Below are 23838 nucleotides of genomic sequence, written 5' to 3'. Positions count from 1 at the left end.
ATAATTGGAGACATTACTATCAAAATTAGGAGGTATGATAGTTAATTTTATATGTCAACTTGTCTGGGCCATCAGGTGCCCAGATAGTTGGTCAAACATTATTCTGGGAATTTCTTTGAGGATGTTTTTGAATGAGATTAAATCAAACGTTTAAATCAGTGGATTTGGGTAAATCAGATTGCCCTCCATAATGTGGGTGGGGCTCATCCAACCAGTTGAAGGCCTATATAGAACAAAAAGACCAGCTTCCCTGAGCAAGAGAGAATTATCCAGCAGACGGCCTTTGGGCTTTATCTACACCATCAGCTTTCTTGGGTCTTGAGCCTGATGGCCCACAGTGCAGATCTGGACTTGCCAGTTTCCATAGTTACATGATCCAGCTCCTTACAATAAATCTCTTTCTATGTATAAACATATCCTGTTAGTTCTGTTTCTCTGGAGAACCCTGACTAATACAGCAGGCGTCATTGATCTTACTATAATCAGTTTTTGAATACTGGAAAATACTTGTTTGACAGGGAATAATGATTAATTCAATCTTGTGATTATTACCATCAGGCTGCTTCTTCCATCTTCTACTCTCTGAAATGCTGTCTAAGAGGTATGAATCCAGGTTGAATTTCACTTTCCCTCTCCATTAAGCAGCTTCCACCTTCCACCCTCATCCACATGTAGTGGTGAAATCAGTTAAAATGAACATTTAAGAGAACCTTGAAAGGGAAACAAACAAGCACAGCCTTGTTCGACAACTGTGTAATGGAAGAAGGATCATGGTTGGCAAGACCAGAGCTCATGGAGAGATTATGTATATATATACTGCAGGGTCTTTTTTCTTTTTTAATTTATTTTATTGAAGTACAGTTGATTTACAATGTTGTTAATTTCTGCTGTACAGCAAAGTGATTCAGTTATATATATATGTATATACACACATGCACACACATATTCTTTTTCATATTCTTTTCCATTATGGTTTATCACAGGATATTGAATATAGTTCCCTGTGCTATATAATAGGACCTTGTTGTTTATCCATTCTATATGTAGTAATTTGCATCCTGCAGGGTCTTTTTAAGCCCCAGTAGGCAGGTAATATTCTCTCTTACTAGCTACCTCTCTGATTCATGAATAGCTGGACCACTCAAATTCAGGGTGAGTTTTCAAAACTTAGGGAACCCCTTGACTCTACTATGCTGATCATTAATGTCATTGATATCCTTTTCCTGACTCTAACCCATCCTGACCTGCTTTAATTCTTAGGGTCCTAGAATTGCTGTCTCTGCCCAGAGATGCAATTGCTTAGGAATATTTTGGGAAGGAATGGATGAAAACAGGTCTTTGGCACCTGACTCAGCCAGAGTAAAGATATTTCTCATTCAGTGGTTAAATAACTTTGTGTTTAAGTTGTATTTAGATACTACTCAGTGGAGTTTAAAATGATCATTTTAGCATTTACTAACACTGAAGCAATGTAGAGATGGTACCATATGTCCAAATCAAACTGTCTAAAAGACAGTCATGTGGATATTTGGAAATAATAAAAAATATTTGTATAGATAACCAAATTTGGCTACCTCAGTCTGAGAGAAAGGTATTTTAAGCAAACGTTACCAATAATTCATCGAGATCACTAAAACGCTGAATATCAGGAATGTGTATTCTGTTGTGCGGAATGTGAGCATAGTCTGTGTGAGACATCTCATGCCTCATGGAGAGCCAAGGTTGGTCAGGCTGATCAGGTTGGCCAGGCTTCCATTTCTCTCCCAGTAATCCATGATTCAGTTGAAGAAAATGATCTCAGATAGTAGAGTATTGTTTTTTGGTTAAGGATATATAAACAGATTTGCTCCTTTCCCAGATCCTCTAAATTAATACAATTAATTTAAACCTTCTTTCACCTCTCACACCCTACCCCCAACAGATTTTTTTTTTAAATGTCTGCACTTTAATGCCCTCGTAGGGGCAGAAGAAAAATGTCACATGTATCAAAAGCATAGATAGCAATTTGTGCCCCTTAAGAAAGAATTGATTGAAGTGTATCCTTACATTTTGTTAATCAACAAATGAACAGCTCCAACCCCCATTATATTCCGAGGCATTACCTCTTGAGGGGTATTTCTGCCTATGGAAGAGGAAAAAAAAATCAGCTGTCAGGAAGAAACTTTCTTCTTACTTGCTCTCTTATCTTTTGTATTTTCCTTATGTGGGTAAGGTCAAATGAAAAATTAGCCCTCAATGGGAAAATTCACTGGTCCTTTAGTAAGATGAATGAAATGAGTGTTGCAGATACTTGAATGAATTGCTTTGTGAAGACTCAGAAATACCAAGTAAGTACATAAGTGTACCCTGTTTAATTAATCCTTGGGAATATCTAGGTTTATTTCTTTCTTTTTTTTTATATATAAATTTACTTATTTATTTATCGTATTTTTGGCTGTGTTGGCTCTTCGTTGCTGTGCGCAGGTTTTCTTTAGTTGCGGTGAGCGGGGGCTACTCTTTGTTGCGGTGCGTGGGCTTCTCACTGCAGTGGCCTCTCTTGTTGCAGAGCACGGGCTCTAGGCATGCGGGCTTCAGTAGTTGTGGCGCATGGATTTAGTTGCTCCGCGGCATGTGGGGTCTTCCTGGATCAGGGCTTGAACCCGTGTCCCCTGCATTGGCAGGCGGATTCTTAACCACTGCGCCACCAGGGAAGTCCCTAGGTTTACTTCTTGAAATTCCTTCTTCACTCTGGACCTCTGAGCTTTTTGTAAAGTCTGCTTAGGAAGTATGTATACGTGGAACCAATGTGATAACCTTGAGCACTATAAGGATGCACTATCAATAAATAACAATGAACATTATTAATTGGAGAGGATTTAAGTTCTTAAATTACTTTGTGTTTTCTTGTTATTATGGCTGTTTCAGTGATCAAAAATGCTTGGAAGTTCAGGCTAATGGCTTTACATATTTTCTGAAAGCTTTATTATTGATCATAGAAACAAACATAGAGGGTCTCCCAAAGAGAGATCTTTTTGTAGAGATCTTCTTTGATACTAATAAGATATTTAAGGTAAGAATTCCTTTTAAAGCAATGAAAGCCAGTGTGCTGTGAAATCTTAAAATGGAAACATTTTATCAGAACATTTTAATCTTTTTTGGAAGGGACACAACAACTTCAGATTTTCTGGCATGACTTGAGAATTAGGCAGAATCCATTAAGCATTTAACGCTGTAACACAAAGGTTGTATGATTTTTGGCCCTCAGTAGAAATATTAGAACTCAGAACCTGACAAGAGTGGCTCATCAGAACCATTATGGATTAATGAACTAAGAAAAGGGAAATACTAGGAATAAAAAGAAGGAACACTCCCTTTCTCTTTACCTAAGTTCCACAAATTCTTTTACAGAAAGAAATTAAAACAAAATACTAAAACATAAGAGCCAAAACTATAAAACTCTTAGAAGAAAACATAGGGGGAAAGTATCATGACATTCAATTTGGCGATGATTTCTTGGATATGAAACCATAAGCAACAAAATAAAAAATAGTAAGCTAGACTTCATGAAAATTAAAAACCTATGTGCATCAAAGGACACTATCAACAGAGTGAAAAGATAACTCAAAGAAAGGGAGAAAATATTATTTGTAAATCATATATCTGATAAGGGATTGATACACAGAGTATATGGAGACACTTATAGCTCAACAACAACAAACAACTGATTAAAAAATGGGCAAAGGACATAAATCGACATTTAGTAAAGAAGATGTAGGGAATTCCCTGGTGGTCCAGTGGTTAGGACTTGGTGCTTTCACTGCTGGGACCCAGGTTTGATCCTTGGTCGGGGAACTAAAATCCCACAAGCCACGCAGCGTGGCCAAAAAAAAAAGAGACATACAAATGGCTAATAAGCACATGAAAAGATACTCAGCATCTTTAACCATTATGGAAATGCACATCAGAACCATGATGAGATACCATCTCACACTCATCAGGATGGCTATTACCAAAACAAAATAACAAGTATTGATGAGAATATGGAAAAATTGGAATTCTTGCTCATTGCTGGTGGGAAATGTAGAATGAAATGGTACAGCTGCTATGGAAAATGGTATGGTGATTCCTCAAAAAATTAAACATATAATTACCATATGATCCAGAAATTCCACTTCTGGTTATATACCCAAAATAAGTGAAAGCGGGGACTCGAAAATATATTTGTACACCCACACTCATAGACGCATTACTCACAATAGCCAAAAGGTGGAAGCAACCCAGGTGTCCATTAATAGATGAGTAGGTAAATCAAATGTGGTACATACATACAATGGAATATTATTTAGCCTGAGAAAGGAAAGAAATGCTGATACATGCTACAACAAGGATGAACTTTGAAGACATCATTACTAAGTGAAATAAGCCAGTCACAAAAGGACAAATATTGTATGATTCCTTTTATATGAGGCACTTAGAGTAGTCAAAACAGAGACAGAAAGTAGAATCATGGATGCCAGGGTTTGGGAGAGGAGTAAATGGAGAGTTAGTGTTTAAATAGGTATGGAGTTTCAGTTAGGGAAAATGAAAAAGTTCTGGAAATGGATGTTGGTGTTGATTGTACATCAATGGGAATGTACAGAATGCCACAGAACTGTACATTTTTAAATGATCAAAATGGTAAATTTTATGTTATATATATTTTACCACAATAAAAAAAGATACTAAGAAAGAATAACATAAGAATTACCTTAAATGTTAAATTTTTAGCTTGTTGCATTAGCTTAGTATTCCTCAGTTGGAAAAAACTACTGTTTTTTCTTTCTAGCAACCTCAAGATGAAATGGAACAAAATGAAGCTCCGTTACAGTAAGTATAATGATTTTTGGCATTATTATATTATAGATATTTTTTGTCATTTTACACATATAAAATAAGTGTTCTTTTTCTTAAGAGTTTGAGTTATTGTATATTTTTGAATAATTGTCCCTTTAGCAGCATAAATATGTTATTTTACAAACATTGTAGATAAGTTTCATTTCATGAGAAAGACTGAATCAGATTAAGTTGATTCTCTAATATTACTTAAAAAGCAAATTTATAGCATAGCATGAGGGAAGAATTTGTAGAGCTTATTGAAATTAGACTTTCATAGAACTATTATACTTAAAGAGACCTTATCCTTTCAATTTTTTTTAAAACAATGGTTCTCAAAGTAAAGCCTGTGGACCCCCTGGGAGTTCCTGAGGCTCTTTCCAGAGGATCTGTGAGGTCAAAACTATTTTCATAATAATGCTAACACATTATTTGCCTATTTCATGGTATTGACATTTGCACTTACAGTGCTAAAGCAAATGGTGGATAAAAAGCTGGAGCCTTAGTAGGAATCAGGACAGTGGCACCAAATAGGGCTAGTAGTCACCGTATTTTTCACAGCCATGTACTAGCGGTTTAAAAAAAAAAAAGGCCAGTTTTACTTACTGCATTTGATGAAGCAGAAAAGTTATTAGTTTTATTAAATTTCTACCCTTGAATATATATCTTTTTACACTTCTGTGTAAAGTGTGATAGTTGTCTTAAGAAGAGCACTTGTGCACTTGTTTGAGTTATAAGATTTGTAAAAAAAAAAACTAGTTTCACCTTTTTTTTTTAACTTGAAAGAATAACTGACAAACTGGTTATTCACAATGGAGTATATGTCAGACATTTTCTTGAACTTTCTGGTAAGATCAATGGAAATATTTACAAAGGTGACCTTTTTGAGATTTTTATGATGAAATAGATCAATATAGGGAAGACCTGCATAACTCAGCAAATCCGTATTTTCTGAAAGACCAATGCATGATGTCACAGCATCACCCACAGACAAGTAAAAGATCCATTCAAAGTGCAACATAGACCAATATAAAAGTTCATTGATTTTGTTTCAATTTTCACATTTCTAGTAACCTTTAAGGAAATTATTGCTTTTAGAGTTTTGATATGTTATGTAGAAAGAATATGCACTATTATCCAAAAAGGCTGCTAAAGTACTCCTTCCTTTTCCAACTGCATATCTGTATGAGGCCAGATTTTTGTAATATACTTCAAATAAAAAAATATATCACAAAAGATTGAATGTGTTGTAGCAGTTCAGATGGCAGCTGTCTTGCATTAAGCCATACATTAAAGAGATTTTTTAAAATGTGAAACAGTGCCACTTTCTCACTAAATTTTTTTTCATTTTGGAAAATGCAAAAATGTTTCATAACAATATATTAATATATTGGATTATTACTGTTACTTAAAAATTAATGATTATTTAACATTTTTCTCCATTTTAATTTCTAATATGTAAATATAAATAAATAGAAGCCACATGAACAAAAGCTCTTTGAGTTCCTAAGTTTTAAGAGTGTAAAGGAGTCCAAAGACCAAAAGTTTGAGAATCACTATTTTAAAATAATCCTTTTACTGAATATATCAGCAGTATAAGTTCATCTACAGAAATGGAAAAAGAGAAAAGACTAAGAAAGACTAATGCAGCATCCATGGTCTCACAGCCTGGAGAGAACCATTGTTAACATTTTGGTACATTTTATTTTAGGCTTTCTATATATTTTTGTTTTGTTCATATTTTCTACAAAATTGGGATTATTCTGCAGATACTTTTGTTTCCTGTTTTTTTTTTCTTTCTTTTCTTTTTTTTTTTTTTTTGGCCACACCACGCAGCTTGTGGGATCTTGGTTCCCTGACCAGGGATCGAACCCATGCCCCCTGCAGTGGAAGCCCAGCCTCCTAACCACTGGACAGCCAGGGAATTCCCCCTGTTTTCAAATTTTAAGTAGTGTTTATCATAATTATTATTTCACATCATTAATATTTTTTAAAAACATGAATTTTAATGACCGCATAATATTTCATTGTATAACTTACTATACTGTAATTCATTTAATCATTTCTCTAATATTGGACATGTATGTTGTTTGCAGTCTTGCCTATTATAAATAATTATTTTTTAATAACTTAGATGAACGTTTGCTCTATTTTCAAAACTTCTGTGTTAAATTCTCTTTTATAATTAAGGAAAAAATTCTGTTGATTCAAACTACGATTTTGTTTTATTTTAAATCAGTTTGTACTCAAAGAATCATGTTTTAGGGGAAAAAATGGCATTCTTTTCTATTTGCCTCATAGAAATTATTCTATATGAGCAGTTTCATTTTCAAGATATTATACTGATCACTTCTATTTTTTTAGGCAGGAGAGAATGTTCAATTTATTATTCTTGCTTAGGATTCAAGTAGCTATGCCTGGTTCATAAAAACTGTTCTTAAAACAACTGGAACAAGAGGCTTTTTTTTTTAAAGGAAGATACCTTGATTGCATTTGTATAGTAAATTAGATTGAGAAAAAAATAGTTAAATGATTGCTTTTCTTCAATCAACTTTTTTTTAACATCTTTATTGGAGTATAATTGCTTTACAGTGTTGTGTTAGTTTCTGCTGTATAACAAAGTGAATCAGCTATACATATACATATATCCCCATATCCCCTCCCTATTGCGTCTCCCTCCCACCCTCCTTATCCCACCCCTCTAGGTGGTCACAAAGCACCGAGCTGATCTCCCTGTGCCATGCAGCTGCTTCCCACTAGCTATCTGTTTTACATTTGGTAGTGTATATATGCCAACGCTACTTTCTTACTTCGTCCCAGCTTACACTCAACTTTTAATTATCCCAGGGTAGATGATCAAAATTGTAGATTAGGCATGACCTTTATTTTGCTCTCAACCTCTTCCCTTCAGTAGTTCCTACCTTTTTTTCCCCTGCTGTGAAATACAAGAAAGGTAAATAATGTCTGAGAATTTTCTCATGAGTGACTTTCACTTACATCTCAAGCTGTAATGACAAACTTTCAGTGTATTTGAGGATTTAAGTAGTCAAGCTTCATAAATTAGGACCAATTTTTCTCTCTCACTCCCCCTTTCTATTTGGTAGACAGTCATCTCCAAAGTTACTTTCAGACCTAAATGTAGTTTAGCTTGTCTACACTCCTAAAGTTCATTCCTTAATTTTTTTGGCTCTCTGTATTTTTGCAGCCATTTGAAACTTAAATGTTAACAAATTGCTAGTAATTGGAGCAAAAAAAGATGATCCTATTTGAAATTCCTTTAAATTAAAAAGAAGTTTAAATTGTATCTGAATGAGAAATAATGGGTTTTTTTCCATTTGAAAATTTATGTGTACTTATTAATTAATTGATTGATTTTTTTTTTTTTTTTAGGATTAGAAAAAGTTGTCCAGTGTTCACTGTGTCATTTCCCCAGGCTGAACTTTCACTGAACCCCCAGAGTATTCAAGGTACACTTTTATGAGTAGATTCATATAAAGTGAATTTGTCTTTGCCTAAAAATAGAAGGCTTAGTTAGATATGGATTTATTTACAACTAGGCTGGTCTGCTATACATTGCTGCCATACATTTTTACATATGAAATCAGTGTTGCTGTTGACCTTGGAATCATGCTGCTTAAAATTGCCCATATGCGAAGAGCTCAGGTGCAGTCAATACCTACTCCTCCACATCTACTTTTTTGACTTGTAATTTGGGGGCTCAAATTTGAAAACAATGTTTGTTTTCTCTATTCATAGCATTCTTAATATGTATGTCATGTCTTTCTTGACTGGCAGTTAGGCAGGCCATTTACTTGATTTCGGCTGTATTAGAGGGTAGCTGTCTTTCACTTTGAAGTGCCTCCTATGTATGTTGTATGACAGTGTAGTAAATATTCTTAGTGGTCATTGAAACTTTGTATTATGAGAAAAGGCACAAGGACATGATACTTGAAATTGAAAAGCTAAGTTTTAAAATCTCTGTCTTCTGATCTGTTGCTACTACAACAATAGCAGTACCACTTACGCCATCACCAACTCTTGCATGCACTCCTAGTGCCTGGATTTTGGTCTGTAATATTATTTATTCATTATTTTAACAAATATTTATTGAGCCTGCTAAGTGCCAGGTGTATGGGTGCTATGGGTGTACAAATGCCAAGCAAACCAGGGATCCTAAAAGGATAGCTGATCTGTCTTGGAGCTTGAAGATATTAGGATGGATCTGAAAATCTTACCATTGTTGGAAAACAAAAATGCTTTCAAGGATGTCAGGGGACAGTGCTAAAAGGATAAAGAGCTAGGTCAGTTGTGCTCCCACTGGCCAACCTGTGACAAATTAGCTGGGGAAAAAAACTAACATGATTTTGGTTCATGGAAATAAGTTAAGTTTGTGAAAAAAAAAACATGAGTTCATAATGATACTCAAAAAATGTTAGTAGTGTTCAAAAGGTAGTCTCAATACAGGAAAAAAAAGCAACTATAGTAGAATGTTTAAAAATTTTTAATGACTTTAAGAAATAGAGACTTGTTGATACATGTACCTTTAAGACATCTCCTGATTCCTTTTGGCCGCTACATCAATGTTCCTTTTTATGCCTAACCCAACAGCATGAATTCATTTAAATTCTGTTACCTATAATGGAGATGATAATGACACAGAGAAAGTAGATATGATTTTTCCATGTAGTTGCGAATACTTAGGATAACTCAGCCAAAGTAGAGAGGTTGGTTTTTAACTAAACTAATTCCAAACAATTATAATATTACCTGGCCTGATGTGAAATATTTTTTTAAGGAATGGAAGAATTTCATAATTGTATTGCCAACATACTTTTATATCATAAATTGGTATAATATTTATTAAATATTTAATATATCACATGAATGTTTGAGGGAGTCATTTAAAGTTATATGATTAAGAAATGCTGAGTGAGACAATATGTTTTAATGCTTTAATAAAACTGGAATGAAAACACATAATGTTATCTTCTAGGACCTGAGGCTGAAGATCCTAAAGTGTTAACACACCCAGAAAAGGTTGGTCTGTATAATAGAAATTAGCTATTCAAATCTTGGGTTTAGGTTTTTTTTAAAACATTATATTGATTAAAGTATCAAGCTCATTTAAGTTTTCCCCTAGGCAGGAATATGACTAAACCATTTCAATAGATAGAATTGTGTAACAACCTATTTCAGTGTTTTTGGGTTTTTTTGAGGGGAATAATTTTCCGGTACTTTTCTCGTAAACTCTTGTAAATCTGTCTTTGGAATAAAGCAGGCTTTCACTGTTCACAGGTTTTTTTGTGAGTTGCAAAAAATTTTTCCCTGCATTCCCGCATTCAGTCTGGGCTGCCACAGACAGACGGAAAGCGTGAGGACACTTTTCTTACATCTGTAGTGGAGACCCATTTCAGTATTTATTCTTCCTTATCTCTAATGAAATAGAATTTTCTTGATCTGTGTTTCTTGTCTAGCATTATAAGTCTTTTATTCTTTATCTAGAGGAAAAGCATATAATTTAATATCAAACTAGTTGCTGAGATGATATAGCAAAAATGCCTTCTGTTGCTTTGTCTATTACCCTTGTTCCTTTAATATTTCCTGCTGGATACTGCTTTCCCATCTTCCAGTTACTAATCAGTAACCATGTACTGAGTGCTTGTTTTGGCTTTGCTTTCTGCTTGGTGCTATGGGAAATCAGAGGACTATAAGATTGTCTCTGCCCATAACAGACTCCAACAATCAAGGACCTCCCCAGGCCAACCCTGTCATACACCTGTGCCTTACTTCATCTCAGATATACCTTACACATTCCCACCTCCATGCCTTTGTTTAAGTCAGGAGCCAGAAAGCAAGGGAAAGAGCATAAAATTTGGACCCACATAGGTTGTGTTCCAAGGGCAAGTGTGTCATTTACATGTGTAATATACGGAAAGTGATACTCATTTCATAGGATTATAGTGAAGACTGAGAGCAGTGATGGCTCACGGTGTTTGGTACCTAGTTGGTGCTTAAGAAATACGTGTTTTTCCTTCTTTTACGCCTTCACAAATCATTAATTTCTGGCTTACGTTCCTCCTCCTCTTTGGATCTGTCTCAGATGACTGTGGTGATCTTGACCAAAGTAATTGCTCCCTCTTTAACATTGCTTATTCACTATGTCAGTATTTCCCTATCACTTGCCTCCTGTGACATTAATAGATCTTCTGAGAATAAAGGATTTTTTTGAACAAAGAAGTTTAGAGAACACTGTATCCTAAAGTCTCCTCAAAGATTTATAGTGCACGTTTTGAAAAGTCTTGTAGTAAATAAACCTGTTTAACTTTGTTTAACCGAGCATTTTTCAGGCAATCTTGAAAACCCTTCACTGCCTCCCTTTCTTTCCCCCCAGAAAACTTATTCTTGTAACACTAGGGCTATGGTTTATGCCATTCATTTGAGTTCATGCAGTGTTTTTGACATTATTTATAGTTTATTTAATGTCTTATGTATTAATGCCTTCAATCTTAATTTAGGAATTAAGTTCCTTTAGGGCAGAGTTCAATATGTATATATATATATATATATATATATATATATATATATATACTTTATTAGATCTAAGGCCTTGAATTTAGTAGATATAAGGACTTCAGATAAGAGGGAGATCTTGAACATGACTTCAAGAATGGATAGGATCCAGTTCTTCAATTCCTTCTAAATTCTTTTATCTTTCTGAGCAAATTATAGTTTGCATTGCTAATAAATAAATATATCTTATTAAGCTCTGGATGCTATGTACAGAGAATATAAATGGTGGCAGGTAGAAAAGGAAGAGAGGGAGAATAAAATGTTTTTCACTTCCCTTATTCAAATCAAATCATAGTATTAGAGGGCTTACAAGTTACAGTGCGTTCTGGTAGAGTGATGTGTCAGTGAAGGTGGATTTGATTTTTAGAAACAGGCAAAAGTCACTGAAACCCATTCTGTTATTTAAGGTCAAGCAAATTAACAGTTTTAAATGTTGAAAAAAAGTTTAGTGCCTTTAAGTTATTGAGACTGATTTTCTTGAATGGCTTATAAACAATTTTGAAAGTGCTTTCAAAAGAGGAAGTCTAATAATATTTTGATTATTGGAAATATTGTGAGAACAGGTATAACCTATTAAGGTGATGTCTTTGAAAATAATAGTCATTTTGTGTTTTGTAGTTTTGTGTTTTTTGTTTAAAACAACCACAAGTCAGAACCATTGATTTATAGCCAGAGCTTGTAATATTTACATAGAACTGTTTTCATTTCTCCTTTTCTCCTCCCTGACCACCTGTCCTTTGGCCTTTTTACATCACATTTACATATGCATACAGAGGTGGGGAATAAAAGGAAGGTGAAACTATACCAATTTTGTTCCTGGTTAATTAATAAAATTCAATAGGGATGTTTAACAAGGGAGAATTTTTCAACTATTAACTGCAGTGAAGTTTTTAGATTATCTGTTAATTTAACTATCCATGTTATCTCTGCCTCTTCCCTTAGCCCAGATAATTTAAACTTAGCTGAATAGATAATTTGCCATCTGTAATTATGGCCCGGCCAATTTTACCCTTGGTCTACTATTAAATGTTTAACCATGTGTTCGCAGTCATTAGTAATTTGGTATAGGAAAGTAATAAAGAGTATTTTTATTTATGGAAGGGAGGAAAGTTGATAAAGCTTTTTGGTGATAACTTAGCAACATGATGAACTAGAAAACTATAACATTTTCATTTTAAACACTTTTTTGTATATGTAATATGATGTAAATTCTATTTGGACTATACAGGAACTAAGTAGAGACAGAGACTCTCCTGAAATAAGCCTTCTCTCAAGTACCACTATTAAAGAATTTGATACATTTGCTGTAAAGGAGAACTCGTTAATAGAGCCAGAGAAGGAGCCTAGCAAGGAAGTCACATTGACCATGACTTCTGAAGAAACCAAAGATGAAGAAAGCTCTCTTGAAACTTTTGTGTCTGCCTTAGAAAAGTTACTGACATCACCAGAAATCACCCAGGAGGAAAGACCAATTGAACGTAGAGAGTTGATGAACCCATTGAGCAGTTCTTCGAGTTCCATATCAATACCTTTGACATGTCACAAAGATTTAGTAGAAAACTCAAAGGATGATGCATTGCCAGCTGAGTCGTTAGCAGCCTTAAACACGTTGTCAGAAGCCAAGGTGGAACCCATCTGTCACAGAAAAGAGGGAGATATCAGTCTCAGTGCTGGAAATGAATGTTTAGGAGTGGAGCCCAATATGTCTCAGACTGATGAAGATTGTACACAAATAGCAGAGGTGAATTTTGAGACTCTTTGTTCTACTCAACCATTTGAACAAGATTCCAAGTTAGGTGAGCTACAGGACAAGCATCTTTCAGTGCAGCAAGTAAGTGCAAGTATGAGTCTATGATTTTGCCTTTTATAGTGACCTTTAACAAGTCTTCATTGCCCATATACCTTATTTTAAATTCAAACCTTCTACCCAAATACCAACACTCAGAAGATACTTTTTGACTTTGAAGCATATAGTTACCTTTTTCGAGGTTCCCAGGGTAGAGTTTTCAATGGGTTAAAAGTTAAAATAGATAAGTTTCTCCTCTGAAAACCTGAGAAGATATATCATCATTACATTGCTTATATAGAAGAAGGAAAAAATTTGTTACCAGAATTTTCCCGGTTAGCTCAGAAAATCACTATGTCTGCCTGGGTGCAGAGTAGAGATAAGATACCCCACATCAGTTTCTAGTTGGAAGTAAAATATATGCAATTGGACTGCCAGGAGAGGGAGAAAATTATGCCTGGCTTCAGTACAACTTTGCATACTGTGTCTGAGGATACTGTCAGGTGGCACAGTTCTTGGGTTTAGAATTCCTGGACTATTATGCTTGGAGACCCTGGAGTGGCCTATCATTTGCCAAGTCCCTTTTTCATGTTGACAATTTTTTTCTTTTTAAAAATAATCTTTATTTTTTCCTGATTATAATAGTAACACATCCTCATTATAAAAAAAAAAGAAAATCAAACATTACAGTAAGAGGAAGTCTCCCACAATTCCACTTTCCAGAGATAATCATTGTTAACAGTTTGCTGCATGTCTCCATTTTTTTCTATGCATATTCTATGTAAGTTTATTTTATATAAATGGGATTATATTATATGTAATGCTTTGCAACTTGTTTTTAAAATTTAATAATACATCGTGGTTATCTTTCTGTGTCAACAAATATAGCACTACTTAGATCTTTCTACTTGTTGAATGGTATTCCACTCTATGGGTATGTTTGTGTGTGTGTGTGTGTGTGTGTGTGTGTGTGTGTGTATAACAATATAATTTATTTAACCAATTCACTAATGATGGTCATTTGGATTTTTTTTTCTTTTCTTTTCTATTCTCCTTCTGGCTATTACCAAAATGCTCCTGTGAACATTTCTTGGAAGATTTAAATAACATGATACTAAGCTCAGGTTATAACATACACACCTGGAATAATACTGCATGCAATTCTGGTCAAAAAATTTCAAAACAGACTTAATGATATGTTTAAAAATCCAGAAAAAGAGAAACTAATCATGGGGATAGGGCATGAAGATTAAGTTAAACATTCCAGGATTCTAATCTAAAAAGAGGTAATATGAGTAAAGTGTAGGAAATTATGACTGGTATTGATAGAGTGAGCATGAACTTAGGAGGTCTTCAAAAAAAAGTCTACTTAGAAGTAGAAAAGAGATTGATTTAGAACAAATCAAATTGAATACTCTTTTACTTAGCTATAATAAAAATATGAAACTTGTGGGACTTCCCTGGTGGTCCAGTTGTTAAGACTCTGCGCTCCCAATGCAGGGGGCCCGGGTTCGATCCCTGGTCAGGGAACTAGATCCCGCATGCCACAACTAAAGATCCCATATGCCGCAACGAAGATCCCATATGTGGCAACAAAGACCCCTTGTGCTGCAACTAAGACCCGGTGCAGCCAAATAAATAAATAAATAAATAAATTTTTTAAAAAAATATGAAACTTGTTACCTTGAGAAGCTTTTCAAGCTGGATATATAAATAAGCTCAAGAAAGGTTTACGTGATATGTATAAAAATATGTATCCCCACGAAAGTTAAATCTATAATGGATTATTAAGGGGAACTTAGAGCCATTCATGATATACTGCTAACCTTTTAAAATCAATGTAATGGAAGTTATATAGTATCTCGTCCCACAAATATCACTTACTGTTGCTATCACATAACAAAATACTAGGCTGAATAGAACACTCATCTGGCCTGGCGTGACAGTACTACTGTTTTTATGTGTCTCTCATCATTTCGTGCTACCCATTTCCTGTGAAATTAAAGCACCCAGAGTGACCTTAGGTTTATCCTTGAGTTTTAAGGATGAATACTGATAAAAATAATATTTACTTATGCTTTTCTTGCTTTAGGCTTTTAAATCTGCATTGTCATTTGTTACATTAATTATAAAATTTTCATTATGTTCACATATGTCTATGGGTTTTTGTATTTGCATCTTATAAGGTATTTTTGTGTAATCAAAGGACAAGATAAAACTTAATTTATTCTAATTTTATTTTATTTTTTTGCATTGTTGTAATTATTTGTGTATGTATTTACATCTTATTACAGAGTCTAGAAGACCCAAATCCATTTGGATTGCAAACTTTGGTTCATCAAAATGTCACCTCTTGTGATCCACTAAATAATAAGGGAAATTCAAATCCGGTGGAAAATAGCTCTGACCAGGACACTCCATGTGTGTTAAGGAGATCGTCCAGACTGAAAGTAGGCAGAGATGCAAAGCCCACAGATGACATGTATAAGATGCCAGAAAAGATTTTACCCAAAATACTTGGCTGTGAGGATCAAACAAATAATAACTCTTCAACTGAGAATTTCAGGTATGCTACCAACCTAATAGATAATTCTGTGTTTGGGACATTAGAGTCAGTTTACCTCTAAAGAACTTTATTTTTCAGTGTTGTTATTTTATTTATTTTGCAATTTAAAAAACCCCCAGAAAACTCTTTTACTTTCATTTTTAAGACAAAGTAATGGGAAATTGTTGTATTTTAGCTTAATGCTAATTTTCTTTCTTTAACATCTCTCACCACACATAGTTACAAATTTTTTTTCTTGTGATGAGAACTTTTAAGGTCTACTCTCTTAGCAACTTCTCAAATATACAATACAGTATTATTAACTATAGTCACCATGCTGTACATTACATCCCCTGGACTTACTTATCTTATAACTGGAAGTTTGTACCTTTTGACCACCTTCACCCATTTCACCCACCCACACCATCTCCTACCTCCAGAACCAGTCTGTTCTCTGTATCCATTAGTTTAGGGTTTTTGTTTTTTTGTTTTAGATTCCACATGTAAGTGAGATCATATGGTATTTGTCTTTCTCTGACTTATTTCACTTAGCATAATGCTCTCAAGGCCCATTCATGTTCTAGCAAATGGCAGGATTTTTTCTTTTCTATGGCTGAATACCATTCCATTATGTATGTGTGTGTATCACATTTTCTTTATTTATTCATCCATCGATGGATATTTAGGTTGCTTCCATGTCTTGACGATTGTAAGTAAAGTCACAGTAGAAATGGGACTGCAGGGGCTTCCCTGGTGGCGCAGTGGTTGAGAATCTGCCTGCCAATGCAGGGGACACGGGTTCGAGCCCTGGTCTGGGAAGATCCCACATGCTGCGGAGCAGCTAAGCCCGTGAGCCACAATTACTGAGCCTGCACGTCTGGAGCCTGTGCTCCACAACAAGAGAGGCCGCAGTAATGAGAGGCCCGCACACCGCGATGAAGAGTGGCCCCCACTTGCCGCAGCTAGAGAAAGCCCTCGCACAGAAACGAAGTCCCAGCACAGCCATAAATAAATTAATTAATTTAAAAAAAAAATGGGACTGCAGATATTATTTTGAGATAGTGATTTTGTTTCCTTTGGATAAATACCCAGGAGTGGAATTGCTGGATCATATGGTAGTTCTATTTTTAATTTTTGAGGAATCTCCATACTGTTTTCCGTCGTGGTTGCACCAATTTACATTCCCACCAACAGTGCAAGAGGGTTCCCGTTTCTCCACACCCTCTCCAACGTTTATTATTTGTAGACTTTTTGATGATGGCCATTCTGACTGGTGTGGGGTGATGTCTCATTGTGGTTTTGATTTACATTTCCCTGATGATCAGTGATGCTAAGCACCTTTTCATGTACCTGCTGGCCTTTTGGATGCCTTCTTTGAAAATGTCTTTTTAGTTCCTCTCACATTTTTTAATCGGATAGCTTTTCTTTTTGCTATTGAGTTGTATGGGTTCTTTATATGTTTTGGATATTAATCCCTTTTCAAGTATATGATTTGCAAGTATTTTCTCCCATTTGGTAGGTTGTCTTTTCATTTTGTTGATAGTTTCATTTGCTCTACAGAAACTTTTTAGGTTGATGTAGTCTCACTTCTTTATTTTTGCTTTTAGTGTCAAATCCAAAAAATCATTGCCAAGACTGATGTCAAGGTGCATATTTATGTTTTTTCCTAGGAGTTCTATGGTTTCAAGTCTTACTTTCAAGTCTTCAATCCATTTTGAGTTGATTTTTGTATATGGTGTAAGATTGTGATCCAGCTTTATTCTTTTGCACTTGGCTGTCCAGTTTTCCCAACACCATTTATTGAAGAGACTGTCCTTTCCCCATTGTATATTCTTGGCTCCTTTGTCATAGATTAATTGACCATGTATGGGTAGGTTTATTTTGGGGCTCTCAGAATAGAGAGAACCAAAATAAACCTACCCATATATGCTTTTATGCCAGTATTTTACAGTTTTTGATCAGTGCCATACCACAGGGCAAGTCCTTTTTTTTTGCCTGCCTCTTTTTTCCTAGAAGTTGTGAATAGAGTGGATAGTGGCATGCCAGCATGGGGAGTGAGGGACAGGAGCCTCAGAATACTCACTTATAGGTGACTATCCCTAAAGGAGAGAAACCCATAGGTGGCACAAAGACAAAGAAACCATAATGACTGGCATGTCTGTCACAGAGTTATCTGCAGTTTACTCAGGAGCCATGTCCATATTTAAAACTGCCATCCTGCTTGACAACAGCTCAGTAAAATATCTTTGAGTTTTAAAAAAATTTAGTCAAAAATTCAGTATGATTCTCTTTGAACGGTTGTGGAGAACATGATAGTAATTTTAAAAGCACATTTATTTTTCAAGAACGCAGAATCCTGCTTTAAGGATTGAAGGTAAAGGGAAGACTGTGCGTTCATCCAGACTCAAGAGTGGAAAACAGCTCAGGAAAAACAGAAAACTTGCAGGGAAAAATGGTGAGGCCTATTTTATTTCTTTAATAAGTAACTTACAAAAATATAGAATCCTGGTACTAAAAAAGGATTTAGAGATTATATGTCTCAACTTTCTCATTCTACTGATGAGGAAGTTCAGAGAGGTTAAGGATTTTCCCCGGCACTGCACAGCTCATTAGTAGTATAACTAGGATCCTGAACTTCTGCCTCATAGGCTGGTATATTTCCTGTACTTGTACTTTTAAGAGAATAGTTTCAGAACCCTTTTCAGATTTAGATATCTGACCTATTTGTGGTGTGACTAACCTAGCATAGGCTTTGGGAAATTATAACCAGAAGAATAAATAGAGGAAATTATTATATATTTAGATGTTATTTTTTTGTTCCTATATATAAAACCCCAAAGAATGAACTAAAAAACTATCAGAAATAATAAGAACCTAGGAGTACTGGTTACAAAATAATAGATGGCGGGACAGTTGGCAGAATTGAAATATGGACTGTAGATTAAAGAATAATATTGTATCAATGTTAAATTTTCTTAATAATTTGGTTATGTAAGATAGTGTCCTTGCTTTTAGAGAATATGCTCTTAAGTATTAGTAAGTAAAGAGGCATGGTGTATGCAAGTTATTCATTATGTGTATATGTGTCTGTGTGCATGTGTATGTATATATAAAGAGGGAGATAGAATGATTTAAGTGGCAGCAAAATGTTAACAATGGGGGAATCTTTTGTTTTATTTTTACAACTTTTTTATAAATTGGAAATTATTTCCAGCTAAAAAGTTTTAAAAATTCAATAAACCAAAAGAAGACAAAAGTATATACCTTTCATATACATAAGTATTACCCAGTTACAAAATATAAGAGAAGATCCCATTTATAATAGTTACAAAAGAGAGAAAATACCTGCTTATATACCTAATAAGAAATTGCCATACCTGTAAGAAGAAACTGTAAAAATTATGCTGAGGGACATAAAAAAGACTTGAATAAATGGAAAGAAGAGCCTTATTCTTGACCATAAAGATTCAGTATTGTAAGAAACTTACTTCTCCCTAAATTATTCTGTAAATGCATGAGAGCTCAATCAAAAACAGATTTTTGTGTATTTGTTAGTTGTTTTGTTTTATTTTGCTTTATAGGGCTGGAGGTTAGCTATGAGAATGATACAAAATTTCAGCTGGAAAAGTAAATATAAAAGACTAACCAAGAAAATTCTGAAAAATAAAACAAAGGGAGAGTAGAGAGGCAGGAACCTGCTCTACATAATGTGAAAGCAATTAGAAAACAATAGAAGTTAAAATAAGTTGGTATTGGCACAGGAATAGACAGATAAAGCAGTGAAACAGAATAAAGGGTTTAGATATAGAAGCCAGATACAATGGGAATGTGGGGGTAGGTCTGTGATAAATATGGCATCTCAAATTGATGGCAGAAAGAAGGACTAAATAATAAATAGTGAAAAACACAAACAGTTGGATCCCTATAACATTCCTTATACCAAATTTAATTCCAGTCTGGCCAGAGTTAAGGGAAAAAAAAGTTCTAGGAGAAAAGACAAGTGAATCTTTTTATAATCTTGGAAAAACCCTTTGTAAAGAACAATTCAAAACCAGAAGCCAGGAGGGAAAAGAATGATAAAATTGACTATATACATTTTTTAAAAATTGTATGGAAAGATATCCTAAAGAAAACCAATCATCAAACACAGAAGAAATATTAATAACACATGACAAGGGGTTAATTATACTAGTATGCAATTACAAAACAGTAAGGATAAAGAAAAATAGGAGTTCACAGAAAAAAAAAATGTAAATACCTGAAAAGATTAACATCTCACTCATACTTAAAGAAATGCAAATTAAGAAGTACAATTTTCACCTAAGAGAATGCCAATAAACATTTGAGAATTCCCAGTGGCAAGAATGTGGAAAAAGTAAACAATCTCATATGTTTTTGGTAGAAGTTTTTTCTGTCTTTTTATAGGGCAGTTTATTTACATTCATCAGAATTTTAAATCACAGTTCTTTTGAATCAGCAATTCTGTTTAAAGGGATTTATTCTATGGCTGTATTTTCTTAAATATGTAAATATATTTTATACAGATGTTCATTACAGCATTGTTTATTATAATAAAATGACTAGAAACAATATAAATTAAGTGAATAGTTAACAAATTATAATGTAACCAATGAAATAATATTCAGTCATTTAAGAAGTCAGAAGAATATGTGTTGATAAGGAAAAAAAGGCCATGGTTTTTTTTTTTTCATGTCGTAAGGATGATATCAAATTTCTTGTTGGAAACAATGCAAGCAAGAAGACAGTGGCGCAGCAGCTTTAAAGTACTAAAAGAAATTCTATAGAATTCTATAACTAGAACCTAGAATTCTATACCTAGCAAAATATCTTTCAAAAATGAAGGTGAGGGGAGAGGAACCAAGATGGCGGAGTAGAAGGACGTGCTCTCACTCCCTCTTGTGAGAACACCAGAATCACAACTAGCTGCTGGACAATCATCGACAGGAAGACACTGGAACTCACCAAAAAAGATACCCCACATCCAAAGACAAAGGAGAAGCCACAATGAGACGGTAGGAGGGGCGCAATCAGAGTAAAATCAAATCCCATAACTGCTGGGTGGGTGACTCACAGACTAGAGAACACTTACACCACAGAAGTCCACCCACTGGAGTGAAAGTTCTGAGCCCCACGTCAGGCCTCCCAACCTGGGGGTCTGGCAATGGGAGGAGGAATTCCTAGAGAATCAGACTTCGAAGGCTAGTGGGATTTGATTGCAGGACTTTGACAGGCCTGGGGGAAACAGAGACTCCACTCTTGGAGGACACACACAAAGTAGTGTGCGCATTGGGACCAAGGGGAAGGAGCAGTGACCCCAGGGGAGACTGAACCAGACCTACATGCTGGTGTTGGGGGATCTCCTGCAGAGGCGGGGGGTGGCTGTGTCTCACCGTGAGGACAAGGACACTGGCAGCAGAAGTTCTGGGAAGTACTCCTTGGCGTGAGCCCTCCCAGAGTCTGTCATTAGCCCCACCAAAGAGCCCAGGTAGGCTCCAGTGTTGGGTTACCTCAGGCCAAACAACCAACAGGGAGGGAACCCAGCCCCACCCATCAACAGTCAAGCGAATTAAAGTTTTACTGAGCTCTGCCCACCAAAGCAACAATCAGCTCTACCCACCACCAGTCCCTCCCATCAGGAAACTTACACAAGCCTCTTAGATAGCCTCATCCACCAGAGGGCAGACAGCAGAAGCAAGAAGAACTACAATCCTGCAGCCTGTGGAACAAAAACCACATTCACAGAAAGAGAGAAAGGTGAAAAGGCAGAGGGCGATGTACCAGATGAAGGAACAAGATAAAACCCCAGAAAAACAACTAAATGAAATGGAGATAGGCAGCCTTCCAGAAAAAGAATTCAGAATAATGATAGTAAAGATGATCCAGGACCTCAGAAAAAGAATGGAGGCAAAGTTCGAGAAGATGCAAGAAATGTTTAACAAAGACCTAGAAGAATTAAAGAACAAACAAACAGAGATGACCAATACAATAACTGAAATGAAAACTACACTAGAAGGAATCAATAGCAGAGTAACTGAGGCAGAAGAACGGATAAGTGACCTGGAAGACAGAATGGTGGAATTCACTGCTGTGGAACAGAGTAAAGAAAAAAGAATGAAAAGAAATGAAGACAGCCTAAGAAACCTCTGGGACAACATTAAATGCAACAACATTTGCATTATAGGAGTCCCAGAAGAAGAGAGAGAGAAAGGACCTGAGAAAATATTTGAAGAGATTATAGTCAAAAACTTCCCTAACATGGGAAAGGAAATAGCCACCCGAGTCCAGGAAACGCAGCGAGTCCCATACAGGATAAACCCAAGGAGAAACACGCTGAGACACATAGTAATCAAATTGGCAAAAATTAAAGACAAAGAAAAATTATTTTCTTTGCAGCAAGGGAAGAATGACAAATAACATACAAGGGAACTCCCATAAGGTTAACAACTGATTTCTCAGCAGAAACTCTACAAGCCAGAAGGGGGCGGCATGATATACTTAAAGTGATGAAAGAGAAGAACCTACAACCAAGATTACTGTACCCGGCAAGGATCTCATTCAGATTCGATGGAGAAATCAAAAGCTTTACAGACAAGCAAAAGCTAAGAGAATTCAGCACCACCAAACCAGCTCTACAGCAAATGCTAAAGGAACTTCTCTAAGTGGGAAACACAAGAGAAGAAAAGGACCTACAAAAACAAACCCAAAACAATTAAGAAAATGGTCATAGGAACATACATATCGATAATTACCTTAAACGTGAATGGATTAAATGCTCCAGCCAAAAGACACAGGCTTACTGAATGGATACAAAAACAAGACCCATGTATATGCTGTCTACAAGAGACCCACTTCAGACCTAGGGACATATACAGACTGAAAATGAGGGGATGGAAAAAGATATTCCATGCAAATGGAAATCAAAAGAAAGCTGGAGTAGCAATACTCATATCAGATAAAATAGACTTTAAAATAAAGAATGTTACAAGAGACAAGGAAGGACACTACATAATGATCAAGGGATCAATCCAAGAAGAAGATATAACAATTATAAATACATATGCACCCGACATAGGAGCACCTCAATACATAAGGCAACTGCTAACAGCTACAAAAGAGGAAATCGACAGTAACACAATAATAGTGGGAGACTTTAACACCTCACTTACACCAATGGACAGATCATCCAAAATGAAAATAAATAAGGAAACAGAAGCTTTAAATGACACCATAGACCAGACAGATTTAATTGATATTTATAGGATATTCCATCCAAAAACAGCAGATTACACTTTCTTCTCAAGTATACATGGAACATTCTCCAGGATAGATCACATCTTGGGTCACAAATCAAGCCTCAGTAAATTTAAGAAAATTGAAATCATATCAAGCATCTTTTCTTACCACAGCGCTATGAAATTAGAAATGAATTACAGGGAAAAAAACGTAAAAAACAGAAACACATGGAAGCTAAACAATACGTTACTAAATAACCAAGAGATCACTGAAGAAATCAAAGAGGAAATCAAAAAATACCTAGAGACAAATGACAACGAAAACACGACGATCCAAAACCTATGGGATGCAGCAAAAGCAGTTCTAAGAGGGAAGTTTATAGCTATACAAGCCTACCTCAAGAAACAAGAAAAATCTCAGGTAAACAATCTAACCTTACAGCTAAAGGAACTAGAGAAAGAAGAACAAACAAAACCCAAAGTTAGCAGAAAGAAAGAAATCATGAAGATCAGAGCAGAAATAAATGAAATAGAAACAAAGAAAACAATAGCAAAGATGAATAAAACTAAAAGCTGGTTCTTTGAGAAGATAAACAAAATTGATAAACCATTAACCAGACTCATCAAGAAAAAGAGGGAGAGGACTCAAATCAGTAAAATTAGGAATGAAAAAGGAGAAGTTACAGCAGACACCGCAGATATACAAAGCATCCTAAGAGACTACTGCAAGCAACTCTATGCCAATAAAATGGACAACCTGGAAGAAATGGACAAATTCTTAGAAAGGTATAACCTTCCAAGACTGAACCAGGAAGATATAGAAACTATGAACA

At 35.3% G+C, this 23838-nt stretch overlaps 1 protein-coding gene across 1 annotated transcript in view; it reads left to right on the top strand.

Moving 5' to 3' along the window:
- ANKRD31 (ankyrin repeat domain 31) overlaps positions 1–23838 on the top strand; it is a 115688-nt gene that overhangs the window by 14806 nt on the left and 77044 nt on the right. Inside the window, exons 4-9 of the mRNA XM_061187916.1 lie at positions 4805–4845; positions 8242–8318; positions 9845–9888; positions 12650–13252; positions 15502–15773; positions 18098–18207. Coding sequence (XP_061043899.1) covers positions 4805–4845; positions 8242–8318; positions 9845–9888; positions 12650–13252; positions 15502–15773; positions 18098–18207 — 1147 coding nt within the window. The remainder of the gene's footprint in view (positions 1–4804; positions 4846–8241; positions 8319–9844; positions 9889–12649; positions 13253–15501; positions 15774–18097; positions 18208–23838) is intronic.

The sequence above is a fragment of the Eubalaena glacialis genome, chromosome 4 (genome assembly GCF_028564815.1).
Source record: "Eubalaena glacialis isolate mEubGla1 chromosome 4, mEubGla1.1.hap2.+ XY, whole genome shotgun sequence".
NCBI classification, from domain to species: domain Eukaryota; kingdom Metazoa; phylum Chordata; class Mammalia; order Artiodactyla; family Balaenidae; genus Eubalaena; species Eubalaena glacialis.
The sequence above is the reverse complement of the archived record's forward strand: the minus strand, read 5'-3'. Positions and strand labels throughout refer to the sequence as shown.